This window comes from Talpa europaea (genome assembly GCF_964194135.1).
Source record: "Talpa europaea genome assembly, chromosome: 1".
Taxonomy (NCBI): domain Eukaryota; kingdom Metazoa; phylum Chordata; class Mammalia; order Eulipotyphla; family Talpidae; genus Talpa; species Talpa europaea.
The window spans coordinates 158,091,497-158,112,167 of NC_140073.1; the positions used below are offsets into that span (position 1 = coordinate 158,091,497).

Below are 20,671 nucleotides of genomic sequence, written 5' to 3' on the forward strand. Positions count from 1 at the left end.
ATTTTTAGCCAGAATTTCATTTCTGAAACTTGCTTGTTAATAGAACTACTTTATGGCCCAGCAATGTGATATAATTATTTGGCTGTTCATTAATTACTCAATTTGCATCTCTGCATCATTTTTAGTGTCCCCTCACTCTCAGCTCGGCCTGTTTGATGGTGTCCCTGGAAGCCCAGCAGCCTGAGTCCCACTGAAAATCGGGGTGATGGTGGTGGCCCTTCTCAGATGGCTCAGCATCTGAAGGGAGGAGTTGGCCAGGGCAGTGCCATGGCTGTGTGGGGCAGGGACAACCAGCCCATGGAAGACCAGCTCCGGCCAGAGGCCACCGTCTCCTCTGGACGGGCGTGTGGCCAGGCTGGGGGACCTGTGGCCGTGGAAAGCCCTGAGCTGATGGGCCGGAGCTGTGTGGACTCTGAAGACATGTCCTGTTTAAAAGCCCAGCGCCTCGAGAAGTGGTGATGAAGGCAGGTGAGAAGGTGAGAGGGTGAGAGGCCTCGTGGAGACTGGACAGAGGTGGCGAGACCCCTGCCTTTTGGTGCAGGGTAAGGAAAAATGTCAGGCTTTTCTGCCCTCCCGTCATCAGGACAGATGATGGATCCCTGCGGTCCTGAACGCATGCCTGATGGCGGGCACCTGTGGTAGGGTGTGGGCAGAGGTAGATGGGCTTTTAAGGGCGGCGTCACGGGGACACCAGCAGAAGCCGAGAGAGAAGCAAGCGCAGCAGAAGCCGAGAGAGAGAGAGAGAGAGAGAGAGAGAGAGAGAGAGAGAGAGAGAGAGAGAGAGAGAGAGAAGTCCGGAGAGCCCAGAGAGTGAAGACTTGCCGGGAGCTGGGAGGCCTGCCCGCCTTCTGGCTCCCCGACACCCCTACCTGCCGTGCACCCGGTAAATCCCAATAAAAGCCTGCAAAAGCCACTGAGGACTCTCTGACTCCTCCTTCACCCGGTCTGCGGGATCATAGAACACCTGCTCAGTGTCATTCCTGTCCTTACAGGGCTCTGCCAGGAAGAGCAGGCGGCGGCCGGCAGCCCCTCACGCTGGGCAACCTGCAGGCGCAAACAGGACTGAACCGGTGCTGCAGGCAGGAAAGGCAGAGACGCAGGCGTGCCGCGGCAGTCGGCGGGTGGACAGTCTAGCCGGGCTCTGGGAGACGGACAGCAGGGTGGGGAAGGCTCACTGTGCTCCCAGGCACCTTGGGCTGTGAACTGAACCCCAGAACTGGCCCAGAGCCCCCCAGAGGAAGAAGCGGGGCGGCCAGGGAACCCACGGGGGCTGTGGGGCCCGAGCAGGCTCTCAGTCTGGTCTCCATGGCAGCGAGTGTCGTGCAGGGCAGCAGTGCCGGGGTGATCAAGCCTGAGGTTAGTCTAACCTGCAGGTGGGGGTAGGATGCTCTTGGGGAGCCCCGGGGGCATGTTTGAGGGCACGTGCAGCCTCAGGAGCCAGTCCAGTCCCTGAAGACAGGCTGCCCGGCACCTGAGGCTTTGCACGCGCCCCTGTGGTTGTGGACACCCGGAGCGTGGGCGTGCGCACCTGACCTAGAGGCCGGGGCACAAGCGATGGTGGTAGCGGCCGAGCGGCCGACTGCACAGGCACTGAGGCCAGAGGCAGCGCAGAGGTTAGTGGGGGTCTGGGGGAGCCGGCTGTCCGCCTCCCGGCCCCCTGCCCGGCCGCCCCCACCTGTGTGCCGGGGCCCCAAGAGCATTAAAGCCTGGACAGCCCCCGAGGGCACTGGGTCCCTCCCCGCCCGGCTGCCCCGTGCCTGCGGGCACCACTGTCCCTCGCCTGACGGGCCCCCTCACCCCTGGATGGTGACTCTGCGACGCGGTGCCGGAGGACGTGCACCAGGGGCCAGGATGCTGCCTGTGTCCACCTCTGGGTCCCCATGTAGCCACCGGGCCCCATGTCTGAGGTGCCTCTGAGCGGGTGAGGCCCTCGGGGAGAGCCGCAGCCCGCAGGTCCGGCAGAGTGCGGCTCCCCAAGGGCCTCGCCAGGGGCCGGGCTCAGCTGCAGGACGGTGTGGATGAGGGAGCCGAGGAGGGGCCGGGCGCGTGGCCCAGCCGCCCTGGCCCAGGTGAGACACGCCTGGGGTGGAGGATTGCGGGGCCCGGGTCAGACATCGGGGTGACAGGATATGGGGGCCCAGAGCTGGGTAAACGGACGGAGCGGGGTTCTGCTGAAACGGGGCTTCCCGAGGGGCGCAGGGCCCTGGACAAGGCTTGGGAGCCGCTGCCATGAGCTCCGTCCCCGCCCAAGGCGGGCAGCTGAGTGCCGGAGGCTCTCGGGCCCGAGCGTGTGGACGCCGCAGGGAGCGCTGCGCTGGCACGGGGCGACGGGGCGGCCTGGCGGATGCCCGCGAGCGTCCCGCCCAGCCCTTCCCATCGGTCAGGGCCTGGAGACCGTCTGCGCCCCGGGAGCCCCGCCTGGCCGGAGGGGCCGCGGCCCTGCCCTGGCGCCCACCGCCCCGAGCCTGGAGGCTGCAGCCCAGACGCCCCCGCGTGCTGGCGGCCGCGGCCGGGCTGCCGGGGGACTCTGCCGCGCGGGTGTGGCCAGAGGCCTGGCGCGCGCCGGGCTCTGAAGTGGAATCAAGGAATTTTCCACGTCAGGAAAGTGGAGGGCGGGGTCTGGAAAAGCAGAGTCTTCTCAGAGCTGCTGGCGGCGCCAGGGCTGGGCTTCCTCCTCCAGGCAGAAGCGGGTTTCCTCCGGCCACGGAGCCCTGCTGTGAGGACGCCTCCACCTGCCACCTCCAGGGCTTGGGGTCTGCAGGCCCCGCAGGGACACCCCCCTGCTCCCCCAAGCCTCCTCCCTGCTGGGGGCTGCCCGGCAGCCCAGGAGCCCCGACACCCCCCTGCGTGGAGTGGGGGAGCACAGCCACCCCATCTCGGGGCAGGCGCCTCCTGAGGCTTTGGGGCCCCTTTGGGCTACTGGGCTGAGCTTCACAGCTTCCAGAACTCGGCGGGAGGCAGCACCCCCAAGCAGTCGGTAGCTCAAGACCACGTGACCCCGGGTCTCGAGGCCGCTGCGGACGTGGTTAGGGCCCGAAGCTCGGCTGGGGGCTCCTCCGGGCCGGTCCTGGCCAGCAAGCCCCCACGGGTCAGGAAGCAGGAGGCAGAGGGGTGGTGCTGGGAAGGCAGCAGACACCCCACCTGAGGGAGCGTCCCCCCTCTGAGGCGGCACCCTGAGGCCTGCAGCAGGGAGGGCCCAGCGTCCCCCGCCCTGGGTGTGGCCGAGGGCTGCGTGACCGCACCTGCGTGGCCCTCCAGGCCCACCTCCAGATGAGGGGCGCTCGGAGGGCGCTCAGGGCGGCGCTCCCCGGCCTGCACCCGGAGCCCCAGGGGCAGGGGGATGCGTCGGGGCTGGGCCAGCCGAGGCCGTCGGGGGCGGGACAGCGGAGCCACGCCGCCGCAAACGGAGCATCTGGCAAAACCCGTTAAGTTCTCGAAACACACGTGCCGTCCCGGGACCGGGCGGAGGGACCGCGTGCCAGGGAAGCTGCATCTCCACGAGAGGCCAGGTGGGCCCCGAGGCAGCAGCGCGCAGCCCCTGACCTGGAGGGACGCGGGGCCCAGCGGGACCCTGTCTGGGCCCCCACGGGGGCGGGGGCTGGGTGCCGAGGAGGGCACCCACCAACACAGCTGGAGTGACACGGGTGACCTGTCTCCCTGCGACCCCCACAGTGCAGACCACTGGGGCTACCCCGGGCCTGTGCTGCCCTGGGCCCCAGCACCCGCCCAGCACCCCTGCCCGCCCACACCCAGCCCCAGGGCTCCACCCTTTCTGCTTTGCCTCCTGGGCTCTGAGCGAAACCCCAAGGGCCCAGAAATGTGCCGGGGCCCGACCTCGCCGGTCCTGTCCACCGCATACCCTCCCTGGCCCCGCCTGGCCCGAGACGGCCGGGCCCTGGGAGGACGCTGTAAGGCCAGCCTTGGGGGAGGCCCTGCCCTCCCTGCCCTGGCCACTAGGGGGAGCTCCGGCGCGGCCGCAGGCGAGGCGACTCCTGAGGCCAGGGCTCGCCCGTGCCTCGGTTTCCCCCTCTGCACCCGCAGCTTGCACGCTGACCGGGAGGCCGCACCCAGAGTGGTGGCACTGGGAGGAACCAAGTCCCGGACGCACCCGCCGCCAGGAGGGGTGCTGGGGTGAGGCGGGGCCCGCGGCGAAGTGGCTCCAACACTTGCCCCCCTCCCAGCCCCAAGCACATTTCTGCCTTGAGCTTCATTGCGTGAAGGGGTCCTGGAGGCTGCCCGGCCCGCGGCACGAGGACCGTCCCGGGGTGGGCGTCACATGACCGGGGTGGAGGCCGACACGCCTGGGGCCTCCGGACCTGCCGCGGCCCCTCGGGGAGCCCACGCCGGCACCCGGGCTAGTCTCGGGGGGCTACAGCCCAGACGCTCTCACTGCCCGGGAGCCCCTGGTGCCTCCTCCCCAGACAGCCCTCCGGGGCTGCAGCCTCCACCTCCTTCCTAGCTCACAGGAGCTCCGCCCGCAGAAGGGATGGGGGCTTGGCCCGAGGCCCAGGCCAGGGCGGGCTTCCCGCCAGCCTCAGGGTACACACCGGCCTCTCCCGCTCTCACGGGCTCCCCGAAGGCCTCTGCTCCCATGGGCGCCTGCACCGGACTCAGCCCGGGACGCCCCCACCCGCCCGAGCGCCGGCCCTGCCCGCGGCACGGGGCCTGGAAGGGCGTCTCCCGCTGGACCAGCCTGGGGCTCCACGGTGGCCCGCGAGCAGGCAGGCGGGCGCCCCAGAGGGGGCTGCCGTGGTGGGCGCAGCCGGCAGGGCCAGGCCCGGCGGGGGGCGGGGGCTCCAGACAGCTGCAGGCTCTGCGCCCAAATCACACCCTCAGCAAGAACGTCCCCTCCCCGAGGAGCGCGCTCCCGCGCGGGTCTGCCTGGTGCCCGCCCGTCCCCCAGCCTCCCACGGGAACGGGCGTCGTGCTCACCACCCCCCCCCCCCCCCCGCAGCTCCTGCCGAGCGGACAGACGCCAGACGGCATCGAGCACAACCAGCCCCGCCCCGGCAGCCTCCACGACCCCCTGGTGGGGGGTGGGGGAGGGTCCAGGTAGCAGCAGGTGGGGCGGGGGACTCCAGTTGCAGCAGACGGGGGTGCCCGGTGCGGGCTGCCGCGCCAGGGACAGCCGGGACGCCCTGCCTCCTCCTGGAGCGCGTCCCCGGCGGGTGTGCGGGGCGCCCGTGGCTCGGCGTCAGCGCCACCCCTGGGGGACGCGCGGCGCGGTGGGGGGGGGGGCGCACGGGCGGGCGAGGGCTGGCAGAGGCGTGTGGGGGAGGGAAGCGGTTTTATTTCCTGAGTCCCGAAGCAGCCGCTGCAGCCCGTGGCACGGGGCCCGCTTGGCCAGGCGCCCCCGCGTCCCCGCAATGTTCCAGGACAGAGCCCGGGGCTCCAGAGCCACAGCGCCCTGGCTCATCCCGGCAGGCCGCGCCGGCCCCGTGCTCCGGCCGCGCTTCCAGTCACGAGGCCGCTCACTTCAGCCAGATCCACGTGTCGCCCACGTCCTCGTTGTACCCGGGGCGGTACCTGCGACCCGGCAGCTGCAGGGGGAGAGGCGTGGTCACCACGAGCCGCGGGGCCCCGCCACGGACGAGGGTGACCCGGCCGTCTCGCGCTCTGCCTCGCCCTCCAGGCCGGGACCCCAACCTCGGCGCGGAAGGGCGCCGGCGGGACACGCCCGCGGGCAGGAGGGAAGCGAGGCCGGGCTGAGGCATGGGCACCCTGGGCCAGCAGCACTTAGGGTCCACCCCGCCGGCCGGGCACCCCGCCAGAAGTGGGGCAGGCGCCACCCCTTGGGGGCCAGCCTCCCGGGGCACCTCTCGGGGTGGAAGCCGTCGAGCTCCCAGACTCCTCTGGGGCACGCAGGCGCCCCGAGCCCAAGCTGTGCTCACTCGGGTCAGCGGGGGCCGAGGGCGGCCTGGACACAGGACACAGCCAGCCCTGCCCGCCCGTGCCCGACCCAGTGCCAAGCACTCCAGGAGGCCGCCGGGCTCCCCTCAGCCCGGGGCCAGCCCCGCACCAGGTGGCGGCCTGACTGCTGCTCCGGGCGCCGTGGGCCCTGCACCCTCCCGCTCCGTGCCACACCCCCGAGCTGCACAGGCTGCCAGGAGCCTCAAAAGAGGGGCAAGCGAGCGGGACGTGGGGGCCAGTGTCAGGGCCAGGGGCACGGGAATATGAAAGGAGAAAGGGGCCCCAGCTCCCCGGAGCTCGCGGCTGGGGAGGGGGGGGGGCAGGCCGAGGACTCGAGCGAGCCTGCAGGCCCCTCCCGGCCGCCCCCGCCCGCCCCCGAAACGCGCCCGAGCGTCCGTCCTTCGTGACCTCTGTGACTGAAGGGCCCGCGGCCCACGGGCGAGGGCACAGTCGCCCCTCGGGGCGGGCCCGTGTCCTCCAGCGCAGCAGCGCCCTGGGACGCCCGTCAAGGGCCGACAGTTCGGCTCTGCGCTCATCGTGCCGAGAGAGGGCAGAACCAGCGCAGAGCACCCCCGCCAGAGAGGCAAGCTGCGAGATCGGGGGTGTGCCCACCCCGGGCCCGGCCCGCACACTCAGGCCCTGACACCCCGTGGGGGCTCCACCCGGAGCATCCCACACTGAAGAGGGGCGAAGCGCGCCGTCCACCCAGCCCGCGCCGGCACCTGCTCTTCAAGCAACTGCACCGCCAAAGCCGGGCCCGCGGCCACAGGGGACTCTGGGAGGAATCCCGGCCGCGCCCGTGCACGCCGCCACGGAGCGCAGCCCAGCAGGGCCAGGTGCGGGGCGCGGCTGCCGTACTCCGGACGCAGGCCTGGCCGGCCCAGTTCCCGGCTCCCGCTTCCCTCTCGCAGGCGCGCGCATTCCCGGAGAAATCTCACTGACGGGAGGCGCCTCCGCGTGCCCTTCTGGTTTCACGCAAACAGGCCGTGTAGACGCCAGGGCTTGTCACGTCTGAAGAGGCGAGTGTGAGGAGCGACAGTCCCTGGCAGGACTCAGGGTACCCCCGGAGGGCGCAAGGGTGGGAGCGCGCGGGGCGGGGCGGGCGCCTCCCAGTGCTAACAGTGTGAGGCCCCCGTCATGCTCGATTTAAACCAAGACTGAAAGAACAGGAGGACCCCGGCCCTGACCCCACCCCGTCCTGGCAGCCTCCGCCCGGAGGGCACAGGCGAAGGGCCTGGACCAGGCTCCCGGGGCAGGTGGGGTCACTCTCCCCAGTACGCTTCGTACACACAGCCGTGTCCTTCCTTCCTCCAGACACGCAGGGTGGCGGCTGCCCGTGGGGAGCGCCTGGCAGGCGGCCGTGGCCGTTTCGGGAAGCGGAGCTGCTTCAGAAAGAACAGGGAGCCGAGAGATGCTGATGGAGCAACCGGGACACGTCACTGACTGTGCAGAAGGCGGCCCGGCGGCGGCTGCTGCGGGTCACACGGCCTCCCCGGTGGCTCCTGCAGGCCACTGCCCCGCCCGCTGACGGCTCTGGACCCCAGGCCACGGCCTGCAGAGCCCAAACTAGCCACTCGCTGGCTCGCCACAGAGACATCTGCCAGGGGCCCAGGAGGAAGCAAGCTCGGTGGCTACAGGCTGGAAGCCCGTCTGGCCACTCGGTGCATGTGGCCTGCCCCGCTGGGACTGGCTGCGTGGCGCATACAGGAGAATGAGGCCGCCCCGGGGGCCGGGAGCTCAGGGGTGCAGAGGCAGCTGGCACGGGCAGCTGGGGCGCCAAGCGCTGGGGTGAGCTGGCTTTTGTTAAGGGTGTCTCTACGCATGCCACAGGCCAGCCAGGTGTGCGGGCGCAGCGCTGGGACAGAGGCCCCGGGAGACCTCTGGCCGTGCTGACGTGCGAGGCTGAGCTCCGAGAACCACCAGGGGCCCAGCACGAGGCACGCTGGGAAGCAAAGCCGCCGGGGGTGGGGATGCAGGCGGGTGAGTCCACCATGACTGGGCCTCGCTGAAGAGCGTGGCCTCGTGCGACAGGGAGGTGGGCGGGAAGCCCCAGCAGAAAGGCGCTCTCAGCAGGCCCCGAGCGCCACTGCAGCCAGCTCCGGCGGGTGGGCCCCAGGCCTGCGGGCCCTGCAGGGATGCCTATGCAGCCGGGCCACCCGTGTCCCTTCTGCCCAGGAGACGTAAATGCCCACGACGCGAGCACGTCGTCCCCACAGTCTCCACAAGACAGAAGGAGCAGGCACTGCGTGGGTCAGGCCTCCCGCCCGGGAACAGGCCCAGGCCTCCCGGAGGAAGAGTTCCCGAGCCGCGGGAGAGTGGGCACTGCCGGGCCCGCACGCCGGGAGCGGGGCAAGGGTAGCTCGCGCAGCACAGAGGCCTGGGCGCCAGCACCACTCCCGGCAGAGCCCCTGAGGACGGCGAGGGGCCTCCGACTGCAGAAGGACGCTGCCAAGAGCCCTGACCGGTGCCGATACCTGCGGCAGCCCAGCCTCAAAACCCGGGGAAACCGCCTGGACAGGCCGAGGGGAGGAGGCTCCACAGAGGCCAGGAGGCCACGGCCCCCGCGCAGCAGAGCTGCACGACCCCAGAACGCCGCCCCGGCCTCCGCGCACCTACCTCCGTGAACCGGCGGAAGACACGGTCACTCTGGTGGGCGCCGATGGTGAGCTCCGGGAGGTAGACGGGGATCGTCGTGTAGTTCAGCACCTCCAGCTTGTTCTGAACCCTGAAAAGAACAAGAACACGATGACACGAAGCCAGAACCAGGTGCGGTGAGTACGAGGCTGGCGTCGGAAATCTCCGTGGTGAGAGGTCACGCGTTGACCGTCACGCCCAGCAGCCAGGCAGGAGGGAAGCGTCACTCCCGGGGCCCGGCCCACAGGGAGCTGCGCGTCCCCCAGGGCCACACGAGTGGGCACAGCCGCTCCCGGCCGCCCCCTAGACGTGGAAGGGCTTGGGAAACCAGAAGGCAGGGGCGCCAAGCCGCGGGCAGCGGGGAGGGCCAGATGCAGGCCACATGTCGCCGTGCACTCGGCTCCACGAAGGTCCACACGCGAACACCTGTCGCGGAACAAGCAGCAACTGAGCTCCAGACCCCGGGGTCGCCTTCCGACAGGCGCGGGACCTGAGGCCAACACCGTCTAAGCAGACGCAGGACCCCAGGCCACACGGCAGGGAGCCGGGCTGTCCTGTCCCAACGGAAGGCCGCAGGACCCCCTGGCCACACCCGTTCTGCGGAAACACGTGTTGTGCTGTCAACTGCCCATCTCAAGTTTAGCCTGAAGAAGCTGCCACCCCCGAAGATGAAGGCATTCTGGGGGCTTCCAGCGAAAACCGTTACAAAAAATCTCTTCTCCGGGGCTTGAGACAAAGCCGGCAGCGCAGGACCGCTCTCCCGTCCCCGAGGGCCACGGCAGGAGGAGGTGAAAGGGGCAGTCGGGGATGCGGGGTGGAGCCCGCGCCTCCGGCCCCCAGCACACCAGGCCGGCCCGGCGCCCTCCCAGAGCACCAAGGGCACCAAGAAACCGGAAGAGGCTGAGGGGAGCCCCGGCGCCCCCGAGCGCCACCGTAAAGGCCACACTGCTGCAGCGGAGATGGGTGACCCCGCGTCCGGGGGAGCACCAGGCCCCTCCCCAGAACTGTGGCTGCCTGCGGGGCCCACGGCTGTAGGCCTGTGCCCAGAGGAGGCCCCCAGGCGGGCCCCCACCCTCAGCCTACAGAGCTGCAACCTGGACAAGCGCGGGTCCCCCTGAGGAGAGGCTCACCCTGTGCTCCCGAGCAAGGTGATGCAGAGCCCTGAGGCCCAGGGCCAGGCCTCACACGCTAGCAGACTCGAGGTGGGGGAGGAGCTGGGCTTCCCTGGTTTGAAAAACCGAGAAAAATTCTGGAACATCTGACAGGGCGAGTGGCCCGGAAGCGCGCAGAGCAGCAGCGCCACCTGTGGCTCGTGGGGCGGCACTGCACGCACAGGGCCCGGGCGCAGAGGCCTGCGGGGGCGCCAGGACCGCTCGCTCCTCCCGGAGCTGGGGACCGCTGCGCAGCCCTCACCCGGAGGCTCGGGGCGTCCGGGGCAGACACGCGGGAACCCGAGAGGCGGGCGGGAGAGCCCCTCCCCAGAGCGCCCGTCTAGCGAGACCACAGTCCCGCGTCCTGCCCTACCCCGCTCCAGGGTGGAGGCAACAGGAGGGCGGGGGGCTGGAGGGCAACTTCCCAACCCCCCAACTCCGGTGCCGCCTCCTCCCCAGCCCCGCACTGGCCCACCGGGCAAACCCTCTGCTCGGGCACCGCAGAGCCCGCAGCGCCTGTGGTGGGGAGGCCCGGCCGGGCGGCGGGAGGGTGGGCACGCGGTGAGGCGGCCACGGCAGCGTGAGCCCGAGCCGCTGGCCAGGGCAGAGCACAGGCGCCTCCAGGCACGGGCACGTCACCCCGACACGCCCGGCCGGCATGCAAGGCTCCGCGGGTGGCCTGGCCGGGCTCGGGGCGGGGTGAGACCGGCAGGGAAGCGCTCGCGGCCACCGCCTCAGGAAACGGGCACCGTCTCCCCCGAATCCTCCTGACTACGGCCGGCGCGGGGCAGAGCACAGGGCAGAGCACGGCGCCGCCGCGGCCTGTCACGGACCCCCGGGGAGGGAGGACAAGCCCACGGGCAGACACGGACCCAACGGGACGACGTGACGGTGGGCGTGGCCACCCACGTTCTCACGACCGGACAACTGGCCCCGACTCGAGGACCGCGGAAGCCGTCCTGGCCATGCTCAGAAGGGGCGGCTGGCCACTCGGCCCACTCCCACCTCGGAGGGGAGCCGCGCCCCGGCCCCAGCAGCCGCGACCCCCGCCGCGAGCACCCGCGCACCCTCGGAGCCCCGCCTGGAGGCGGCGGCGGCTCCGGCAGTGGTGGGCCGTCGGCTCAGGGAACCCCGGGCCCAGGCAGTGGCCGGGCAGGGGGTGGTCGGAGGCGCCAGCAGGCACATCCTCCACGGGTCCTGGGAAAGGAACCCGGCCTCGCGAGCACCACAGACGGGCCCTGCAGGCCGCCGGGAGGGAGCAGGCCGGGGTGCAGCAGAGACGGAGGCCGGGAGCGAGCCCGGGGCGCCAGAGGCAGGAAGGGGGGTGGGGGGCATCACCACAGAGCAACACAGCAGCCTGGCAGGACTCGGCCAAGCCGGGGCGGGGGACCCGAGCGGGCAACGGCCGACCAAGGCCGCGACGACCCCACAGGGAGTCAGGCCAGAGCCGCGGGGGGGAGCATCGGGCCATGGCGGGGAGCCGCTCTCGGACCTGTACAGTAAAGGGAGCCCCCGCCCCCAGGGGTGCCGTGGAGTCAGGAGACGCTTCCAAACACCATCGTGCCGAGCCGACACCTCGCACCCCCCGCGCCCGGCAGGCCCTGCAGGCGGGCGCTCGCTCTCGCCCCGAGGCGGGAGCCCACGTGCCCCCCGGGCTTCCCCAAGCGCAGCCGGCCTGGCCAGTGGGGAGCGGCGGGCGGGCTCCCAGCTGCCCGACGGGGGGCGGCGCTTTCTGGGCTCCCTGAGCTGGGGCCACCGGGAAGCAGGCCGGCCGCCGGGCCGGAGGGTGTCTGGCCCAGGCTGCCGCCTGCCACTCCGCCTGGATGTCGCCTCTGCGCGGTGACGGCAACCGGGCAGGAAGGAGGTGCCCCCTTCTCCCCGCCCCACCCCTCCCGTGCAAGCCCGCACTGTGCCCCGCACCTCTGGGCTCACGCCCTGCAGTCGGCGGGGACCCGCCCTCGCAAGCCTGCCCGCCGGGCACGCCGCGGCTAAGCACCCCCTGCCCGCGCCAGAGCAGGGAACGGGCCGTCCGAAGGGGCGGGAAGCCACAGCCAACGGCGCCCGGACGCGCGGACCGGGAGCTGCCGCGCAGATGAAGTGCCCGCCTGCCAGGCCGCCCCGCCCGCCGACTCACAGCATCCGCAGGCGGTGCAGCGTGCGGTCGTCCTGCTCGAGCCACGGCCCCTTGTCGTGCTTGAGGTAGTCGATGTCCTCCGCCACCTAGACAGAGCAGCGCCGCCGTGAGGCCTGGCCGGCACCCAGGGACGCGGCTGAGCGCGCCGCGCTGCGAGTGCCTCATGGGGGACTCTGCAGGCGAGAAGCCGGACAGACGGCTGAGGGGAGCCCCGGGGCCACCTGCCGGTCCTCAATGGGGCGCCCCGCCCGCCACTCAGGGCCACGGGGGTGCTAGCCTGTCCTGAGCCAACTGCCTGTCCTCTGGGGTCAGGGCTCTGTGGCCCTGGGCAGCGTAGACACTGCCCCCAGGCTGGGGGAGGGGCGGGGAGCACCCAGAGACCCAGGAGCAAGCCCCGTCCCGGAGCACCCAGAGACCCAGGACCTAGGTTTTGGGGGCAGGGGAGGTCCTTCTGGTACATTTTCTCCTCAAAAGGTGCCAAACTCGGGGAGCGCTCTGCAGGTCTCCAGGGGCCCTCCTCAGCCGCAGCCCCCAGCCGCAGGCCCAAACGGAATCAGAAAGAAAACTAAGAGCTGCGCGCAGACACAGCAGGACGGGAAGGGCAGGAGGTGGGGCTGCCTCAGGGGGGCTGGAGCCAGGTGGGGGCGCCACAGGGCTGTCTGAGGGCGCGTCCTCTGGGGTCAGCTAGTGGGGTGCCCCCTCCCCGGGAGCTGTGTGGGTGCGCCCATGAGGAACACACCAGCTCTGCGCCCAAGTCCCCCCGGCGTGCCGGGCGTGCCGGGCGTGCCGGGCAGCACGGGCGGCTCTCGAGCCTCTGAGACCCCGCCCGGGAGCCTGCCGGCCCAGCGCCGGAAGAGACACTGTCACTCTCTGTGGACGCCGCGCCCCGCCGTCCCACACGCGGGGGTGGGAGGAGGGAAGCCGGGCTCCTGTAGCCCACACTCCGCGGCTTCTGGGCCACGGGAACGGAAGCACTCAAGAAAAACGGAAGCCTCGCGACCAGAGGGGGCCGAGTTGCCTTTCACGGACAAAGCCCAGCGGGAACGGCCCCGAGGATCCGACCGGCAAGAACCTCAGCCCGGAACCAAGCCTGAGGCAGCGGCGACCCGTCACCTTCTCAGCATCCTGCGCTTCCCGCCAGCTGTACTGCAAAACCTCGCACTTCTCACTGCAAGAAAAAGCAAGAGGAAGGTCGAGGCCCATTCCCGAGCGCGGGCAAACGCGGAGAGCAACGCACAACGTTCCTGCGCCGCGCGAGGCCGCCGGCCCCAGGAAGCACTCAGGCGCGGGGCCCGGCCCGGGCTGCCAGGCGCAGCAGGCCCCAGGCCTTAGCCTGACGCTCAGAGTGACGCGGGGTCCCCATGAAAGAAGAGACAGTGACCCCGATCACACCGTCTGCTGGGTCCCCCATCCCTGAGCCCGCAGCGGCGCGGCGGCCAAGAGACAGCGACCAACCGGCCCCAGTGGGCAGCCCCAAGAGCGGCTGCCTCGGCCTCCCTCAGCGGAGGTGAACCCGGCGGGAGGCCCACCAGGTGGCGCTGCAGGACAATACCCGGGGCCTCGCCAGGGCAGCAGCCCGGACATCTACTGCACCCCACAGATTCTTGGCCTGCAGCAGAGCGCCCTCCCCTGGGGTGGAGACCTAGGAGCACCCCGAGAATCCCCACTCAGCCTGAAGCCACGTGGCCCCACGCCGGTGGTCAAACTGAGTCTGCTAAGCGCCTCCAACAGGCCACAAGTCTCAGAAGGGAGCCCCTGGGCGGCCCGTGCTCAGGACCTGCTGCTTAACAATGTTCAACTTAAAACCAAAATTTTCTAATAAAAATAAAGTGAAAATTAAAGCTTCTTCCAAAATGACTAGACCATATGGTTTTGCTCGCTATTTTATAGTCACCTTCCAACTTTCAAGGACAGGAACGCGAGGTTTTTAGGTATCAAGGGATGCTTTAGTTTTTAAAAACTTTGAAAGCTCCCACCAGAAACCCTCAGCACAGCGCCCCCCCCCCCAACATGGGCTGGGCCCGGGGACGGCAGTGCTGACCTCCAAGGACCAGGGTGGCCAGCAGGACCATAGGGGAGAAGCGCCTTCCTGGGCTTTCAAGGAAGAGGGAAAGGCTGGGGGTGCCCCCGCCTACCCAAGCGCCACCCAGAGGTGCCCTCTGAAGGGCCCCCGGGCCTGTGCCCCAGGAGCTCATTGGGGCCTAGCTGAGGCACGCCAAGAGCCCTCCCGGGGTGTCTGAGCGTCACAAGGTGTCAGGACAGCGCCCCCGATGCTCGGCTGTCACGGGACAGCTTCGGTTTACTTCAGCAGCAAGTCAAACTAAACGCCACGTAACAAGAAGAGCAGCAACAGAATAAGCAAACCCCAAAGCAACCCCCCAAAAAGGCCGCCTCCCCATGAGGACCCGCCACCACCCAGGTGCGCGCGGGGTGCAGACACACCTCATCTCGGGGAGGAAGGCCGTCTTGTAAGCTCGCTCGATGTCCTGCAGGTAGGCCGGGCTGACCTTCGTCTCATGCGGCTAGAGAGAGACGCGACTGTGAGGCAGGCCCTGCCCGTCCGCCAGGCTCCCGGGCCCCTCTGGCACAGAGCACCCCAGTGGGCCTGCCCGCCCCCCATGCCTTCCTCCCAGCAACTGTGTTGCCGCAGGGGACCGTGGGAGCAGATAGAACGGGGACTCAGCACTTGATAAAAGAGCCCATTAAAGTATTTGGACACCGCACTTAGATAGACAGCGGTTTCCTTTAAAAAATAACCACCAAGAAAGGAGAGACGACAAAGTGGAGACCGCAGACTGCCGAGGCCCCTGCCTGCTGGCAGCACGTCCTCCTCCTCAAACACAGGGCAACTCGCTGCTGGCGACGCTCTTCAAAGGCTTCGGCTGGGGAAGTTCCCGGCCGGAACCGGCCCTCAGAGCGTCCTTAACCCATCGCTAACCCGGGTCACAGAAGTTATCCAGAGAATTCTGAACACGCTTTCGCTTTTCTCAGTAACTGTCACTGGAACGAGCAAAGCTGTTCTGCTGAGAACGAGTTTTGGCCGCTGCGCGTAAGGGTAAGCCCCGGCAGGTGACGGGCACAGAACGGCAACAAATAGGGACGGACAGACGCCGGGGGAGGGGGCAGCGGGTCTCGGGCCCGGGAGTGACGGACGGCACCAAGGACCAGCCCAGAAGAGCAGGCCACAGGCAGCTGTGTCCTCACCCCCGTGTCGAGGACCCGAGATGCCCCCAGATGAGCCCTGCTAGGTGGGAATGATGTTTCCAAACAGGCACCAGTCACAGGACAGACAGCCCTGGTCAGGACAGGCCCTGGCCCCGCCCCGCGCGAGGCAAGTGCAGCACTTCGGGGCCACCAGCTCAGGCCACGCGGGCGGTGCAGAGGACACTGAACAGTGAGTGGGGCGCGGACGGGGGCCCCTCGGAGGGAATGGCCGGGGACGTTGAGCAGGGGACGCTGGAACTCGCCGTCAACTGGGGAGAAAGACGGGGCACGAAGACCCCGGGAGAAGGGACTTGTCTGGACTTGTCTGGAGACCTCAGCCAAGCCCACGGGCAGGGCCGGCCGGGAGCGAGCCCCGGGGACCCGTGGGCGGGAATGAGAGCAGAATTACATCTCCCCTCTTTTGGATGCGACTCTGGATCTCGGGAACGGGCGTGTCAATGTAGATGACCACGTGCGGAGGCAGGTACTCGCAGAGGGTGACCTTCTTCACATCGTAGTAGTGGTCCACGCCTGGGAGGGGAGAGAGCTGTCAGCAACATTCCCCTGGCTGAGCCCGCTCCCCCTTAAAGGAAGGGCAGACAGAAGGCGATTCTCAGAATCAGGTGCCAGCATGCGTGTCGGGGGCGTCACTCTTCAAGGACGCCGTCCCTGCCGCCCCCCCTGCCCCCCAGCTGCCTCTACACACCCCGGGGCATCTGCCCTTTATGGCTATTACCCATCCGCATCGCCTGGCCAGCCCTGGGACAGAGGAAGCCTGCAGCGGGAACCTCGGCCTGGCGCTCAGGGCAGAGCCTGGCCAGGGGCACGGCAGAAACAACTGAGCTCTGTGGCTGCTCCGGGTGGGTGAGGCCCAGAGTTGGGGTCTGCAACAGGCCCCCGCTCCTGCCGCATGCGCACACCATCAATGCCCCACACAGCGGGCAGAGCGGCAGTGCCCCTCCCAGCCACCACTGGGCCGCCGCCAACATACTCGCCGGCCAGTGACACTCACTCGACCTTTCAGGCCTTGGCTGCCCACCAGCTCTGGCCAGCCTGTGCAGGTGGGATCAGGCTCTGCCAACGCACTGGCACACTCTCGTCCAGATACCTGGCCCTCCGGGTCATGCACCCCTCATTCGTCATGGCGCATGTTTAACTGGAGGCCGTGATTCTTACCCATGGGCCACTGTCCACTGCCCAAGCTACCCAGCCTGGCGTTACTATTGACACAGCCTGCACGGCAGAGAAGCGAAGGCCACCCAAGGCTGCCTGGGCGCAGGGAGGCAGGGGACAAGGCCTCAAGTCAGACGCTGCGTGCTCAGTGACGTCAACCCCAGGGCGCAGAAGGGCCGCTCGGGCACTCTGCCGGGCTGGGCTTCCAGGCAGTCGGGGCGGCTGGGTGTGCAGGAGCCCGGCGCCACTCTGGCCGGGGGGACGCGAGCTCAGGAGGGGGGCAAGGAGGTGCCTGTCCCCTGAACCCTGCCCACCAACTCACACTGCTTCCGGATGAAGCCCTGCTTGTACATGGCCTCCACGAACACGAAGTCGCTGTAGACGGAGCGCTCCAGCACGACCCCTTGCCCTGCAGAGACATGGGGGCACGGTGAGCCAGAGCCCAGAGCACTGGACACCGGGGCACAGTGCGCTCTAGAGAGGGGGAGACCCTTCACAACCCCATTTCCAAGCCAAGTATTTCCCAGAGATCACAGATGCACTTCCGTGCACGAAATCACTTCCCAATCCACAGCGCAGCCACACAGGCCATAAACCTCACCCCAGCGTGCAAAAATGCAGGACCCAGGACCCCACTCGGCAGTGCTGTGTGGCCTGGGGTGTCCTGATTGTCCCCCAAGCAGTGCTGGGGAAAAGCTCGACCCCCCCAGCCAGCCACAGTGCGGGGGGGCACACCTGTGCTCAGCAGGTGCTCCAGGGCGTCGGCGTACTGCAGCAGGCGGCTCGCATACAGCCAGGCCTGCAGGCGGTAGCTGTTGCCGTCTTTGCTCCGGGGGTCATCATAGAACTTCTCCAGGCTGCAGTTGCCACTGAACTCGACACTCAGGGGCCGCCCGTCCCCCGTGGTGCTGTCCGCGTAGTGGATCCCGGCCTCGGGGAAGTGCTTCAGGCCTAGGAGAGAAGACTCGCATGAGGCCCGAGGGCGCGGCCGGCTTTGGTGGCCAGCAGGGCCCAGAGCACCCAGGCTGTCTGCACGGCGCACTGGGAGGGAGGGAGGAAGCCACGCACGTAATGGACTTTTGCACAAGTTTGGCTTAATGTGTAGCGTGCAAATAGCGGGAATCAGTGCACAAAGCCTGCAAGAATCAATGCATGGCAGACAAGGGCGCGAGCCACAGGCTCTGCAGCTGCCCACTCTCCCCTGCACCGAGTGGTCGGGAGAGAGCAGCCCGCAGCCCTCCACAGCTTGCACGCCGCTCTCCTGCCACGCCCCTGGCCTACAACTGCCTCTTCGGGGTCCTGTCTTCTGTCTTCCGAGGCTCACAAACCGCAGCCCGCCGGGCACGCCGTCAGGCAGCAGGAGCACGTACCCAGCTTCTCCGCTATGCCTCTGGCGAGCTGGCCTTTCCCAGAGCATATGTTGCCATCCACAGTTATCACTTTGCTGTATTCTGTCAGCTTTTTCGACGCCCTGTCGCCGAGCACGAACGCCAAGGGGCCGTACTGCAGCTGGCACGGCCCGCTCGTGTGCAGTCCTCCCTGCAAAACACAACGGCACACGGTCGTGAGGTGCGGACGTGGCAAGCATTGCCCCCGCCAGGTCAGAGCGCCATGGTGACCGTGGTTCCAACAGGCCCACTTCGACGCCCTCACCACCTGTGTAAGCATAGCGTGCGCGCGCGGGCGGGACGAGCCCTCGGCGCCGGGGCCAGGGAGGGCTGCCACGGTCAGTGGGAGTCAGGGGTGGGAGAAGCAATGTGAGGGGTGGCTGGGACTAAAAAGCGTTTCTCCAGCGCATGCTCTGTCCTGAGCGCCAGACGGTCCCACCAGACACCCCAAGGGCACCAACAGCTCCTAGGCCAGACCCCTACACCCCCTGCCCCGCCCCCCCCACCGCCATCCACGACCCTCCAGGGAATACGGGGCAGGCAGGGTGCCAGCCTGATCTCCAGCTCCACCATCACACACGCCACCCTCTGGCCCTACCCGGGAAGCTCTCTCCACCTGGGTGCTGGCTGCGCTGGGCCCCCGTCACCTACGAGCCAGGCCGCCTGCCTCGTCGCCCGTCTCCAGCTGCCCTCCTTGCTCCAAGACAGAGAAAGAACAACTAGAAGAGAACTGAAACAACGGAGAAAAGGGCGCAGCGAGGAGGGGCAGCCTGGCACAGTGTGTGGAGACTGGCACCTGGTCGGGCACACGCAACACCTTTAAAGCCTTAAACACGGCTGATGCCCCGTGCCAAGGGCCCAGCCCTGCGGCGAGGAGCAGGTCGCCAGGAGGGGCGCTCCGCACACACAGACGGAGGAACACTGCTCTTCAGAGGGCGACGTGGGACGGTTCCCCGACACCCAACCCAGACGCGAACCTACAGGCTGAGCCTGGAGGCCTCAGCGTCTGTCCTGCGGGGACAAGGGCCAGCAACGCAGCGGACTAGCAAGCGGCAGCCGGCGCCAAAGCTCGCCTACTTCAGCAGCAGCTGCGGCGCACCACGTACCCAGCAGGGCTTGTCAGGAGCCCAGCACGCACACGGCCGCTCTCTCTAAACACAGACCTCCACAGGGAGCCAAACGAGGCCAGGCTAACCAACGGAACGGCAAGCAAGGGCGCAGCACATTCCGGAGCAGCTGGGGAAGGGGCTGTAGGTTAACAGGGTGACTGTGGCGCCCTCCCGGGTCCCCAGGCGGAGGGAACCGGCCACGTGGACCTTCGGCGTTTCTAGCAGAAGTTCGAGTAAGCGAACACCTGGAGGCAGTAGCACTGCAAGTATTGGCAAGGCCAGTGCAGCTGGAGTCCAGCAGGGTGGGAGGCGGAATGGAGGGCATGGATGCCCTCCACCCCAGACACCGGCCTCTCTCCTGAGACCTCCAGCGGGCACGGGGGATGCCACACCTTGGCTCAGAGCACGGGCCATGGTGTTCCAATCAACCAGCCTTTTCCCGACTTCAAAACCTTTAAGGAAAAGTGCTCTCTGACAGAACCCTGGGGGTCTCTCCAGAACTCCCCACCCGCAGCCCCATCCTCCGGAGTCACTAGGAACAACTGATCTTTCACGACACGTTTCCATTCCCCCGACTAGTCCTCAAAGAGCCAGGTGCGCCCCGCTCGTCTCACCGGTTTCTGGGAGTGCTTATGTCCACCGGGGCCACAGGACAGAGCAGAGTGGACGGCGCTGCAGGCGGCCCCGGTGGCCGGCCAGGCCGGAGTGCCCCTCCACTCCGCAGCCCTCGCCTCCGCGGACAGCCCCCGCAGAGCGGGCATCGCCACACCCACTCCTCTTGCGCGGTCTCCTCTCCTGGAGCCGCTGTCTCCTGCAGGCGCCGTCGCGCCCTTTCCGTGACACTGTCACACGCGTCCGTTCAAAATCTCGGGCGTGGGGGTCACGTCCCCCCCCAGTTTCGCGCCAGCGTAGCCCCGGCCGCTCGTAAGCAAAGCGGCGACGACACAGCAGCCACAAGACGCCGCCGACCAGCCGGTTCTCCGCGGCTCGGCTCGGCGCGAGTCACGCCCTCCCGCCGCTCGGGCTCAGGCGGCCCCCCGGTCTCCCGCAGCCTTAACCTTCCCGGCTCCCGGCCCCCCGGGGCCGCTGGAAGGAGGGACCCGCGCCCCGCTGGGCGGCCTTGGACACCGCCTCTGCCCGGAGCCGAGAAAAAGGCCGGGAGCTCGCCGGCCTCGGACGAACCGAGCGCCTCTCAGGGCGCTCCCGGAGGGCGGAGACCCAGCGAGGGAGGCCGGGGCCGCGGGGGTGAGGGGGCCGCGGGGTGAGGGGGCCGCGGGGTGAGGGGGCCGCGGGGGTGAGGAAGAAGCCCCGGGGGTGACGAGCCCCGGGTGAACAGTCCAGGACGCGCCGCGCTCACCACGCGCTGGGCGGCCGCCGCGGGGCTCCGCGCCGCCGCGGTCGCGGGGACGAGTCTCAGCAGCCTCAAGGCCATGGCTCCGCGGGCGGCACCGGCTCAAGGACCCGAGGGGACGCGGCGGCGACGGGGTCCTCTCTGGGGCCGGCGCGCCGCTGTGACGTCACGGCAGGGTGCCCGCGCGGCGCCTGCCGGATCAGCGCGCGGCAGCCACTGCGCAGGCGCAGGAGCCGGCGGGTCCCCGGCTCCAGCCATCCCCCACTCCCTCCCCCTCCCGCCCCCGCCCTCCCCCCTCCCGTCCCCGCCTTCCCCCCTCCCGCCCCCGTCCCGCCCCAGCCCTCCCCGCTCCCGCCCCAGCCTGCCCCGCCGTCCCACCCCCGCCCCAGCCCTCCCCACTTCTGCCCAGCCCTCCTCCCCCTTTCCTCCCCCAGCCCGCCTCCCCCCTCCCCGGCTATGGGCGCCGGTCGCGCACAGGCCCCGGGGCCCCGCCCTGGCGTGGAGGGGCTGCGCCAGGCCAGTGCCCACTTCGGTCCAGGCGGCCCCGCCCCACAGTGACGCGACCGGGCCACAGGGACCGCCCGGGCCGCCCGGACCGCCCTGGCCACGGGGACCGC

General features: G+C 69.3%; 1 protein-coding gene across 1 annotated transcript; it reads right to left on the reverse strand.

Moving 5' to 3' along the window:
* Nucleotides 1–5,278: 5,278 nt before the first annotated feature.
* On the reverse strand, nucleotides 5,279–20,135 carry NDUFA10 (NADH:ubiquinone oxidoreductase subunit A10; the record flags this gene model as incomplete). Its single annotated transcript, XM_084235614.1, has 10 exons — nucleotides 5,279–5,540; nucleotides 8,527–8,635; nucleotides 11,830–11,915; nucleotides 12,943–12,997; nucleotides 14,272–14,351; nucleotides 15,443–15,564; nucleotides 16,529–16,615; nucleotides 16,942–17,157; nucleotides 17,577–17,745; nucleotides 20,061–20,135. The coding sequence occupies 10 exons, from the start codon at nucleotides 20,133–20,135 to the stop codon at nucleotides 5,472–5,474; spliced, it is 1,068 nt and encodes a 355-aa protein (XP_084091740.1). The 3' UTR covers nucleotides 5,279–5,471.
* Nucleotides 20,136–20,671: the final 536 nt, after the last annotated feature.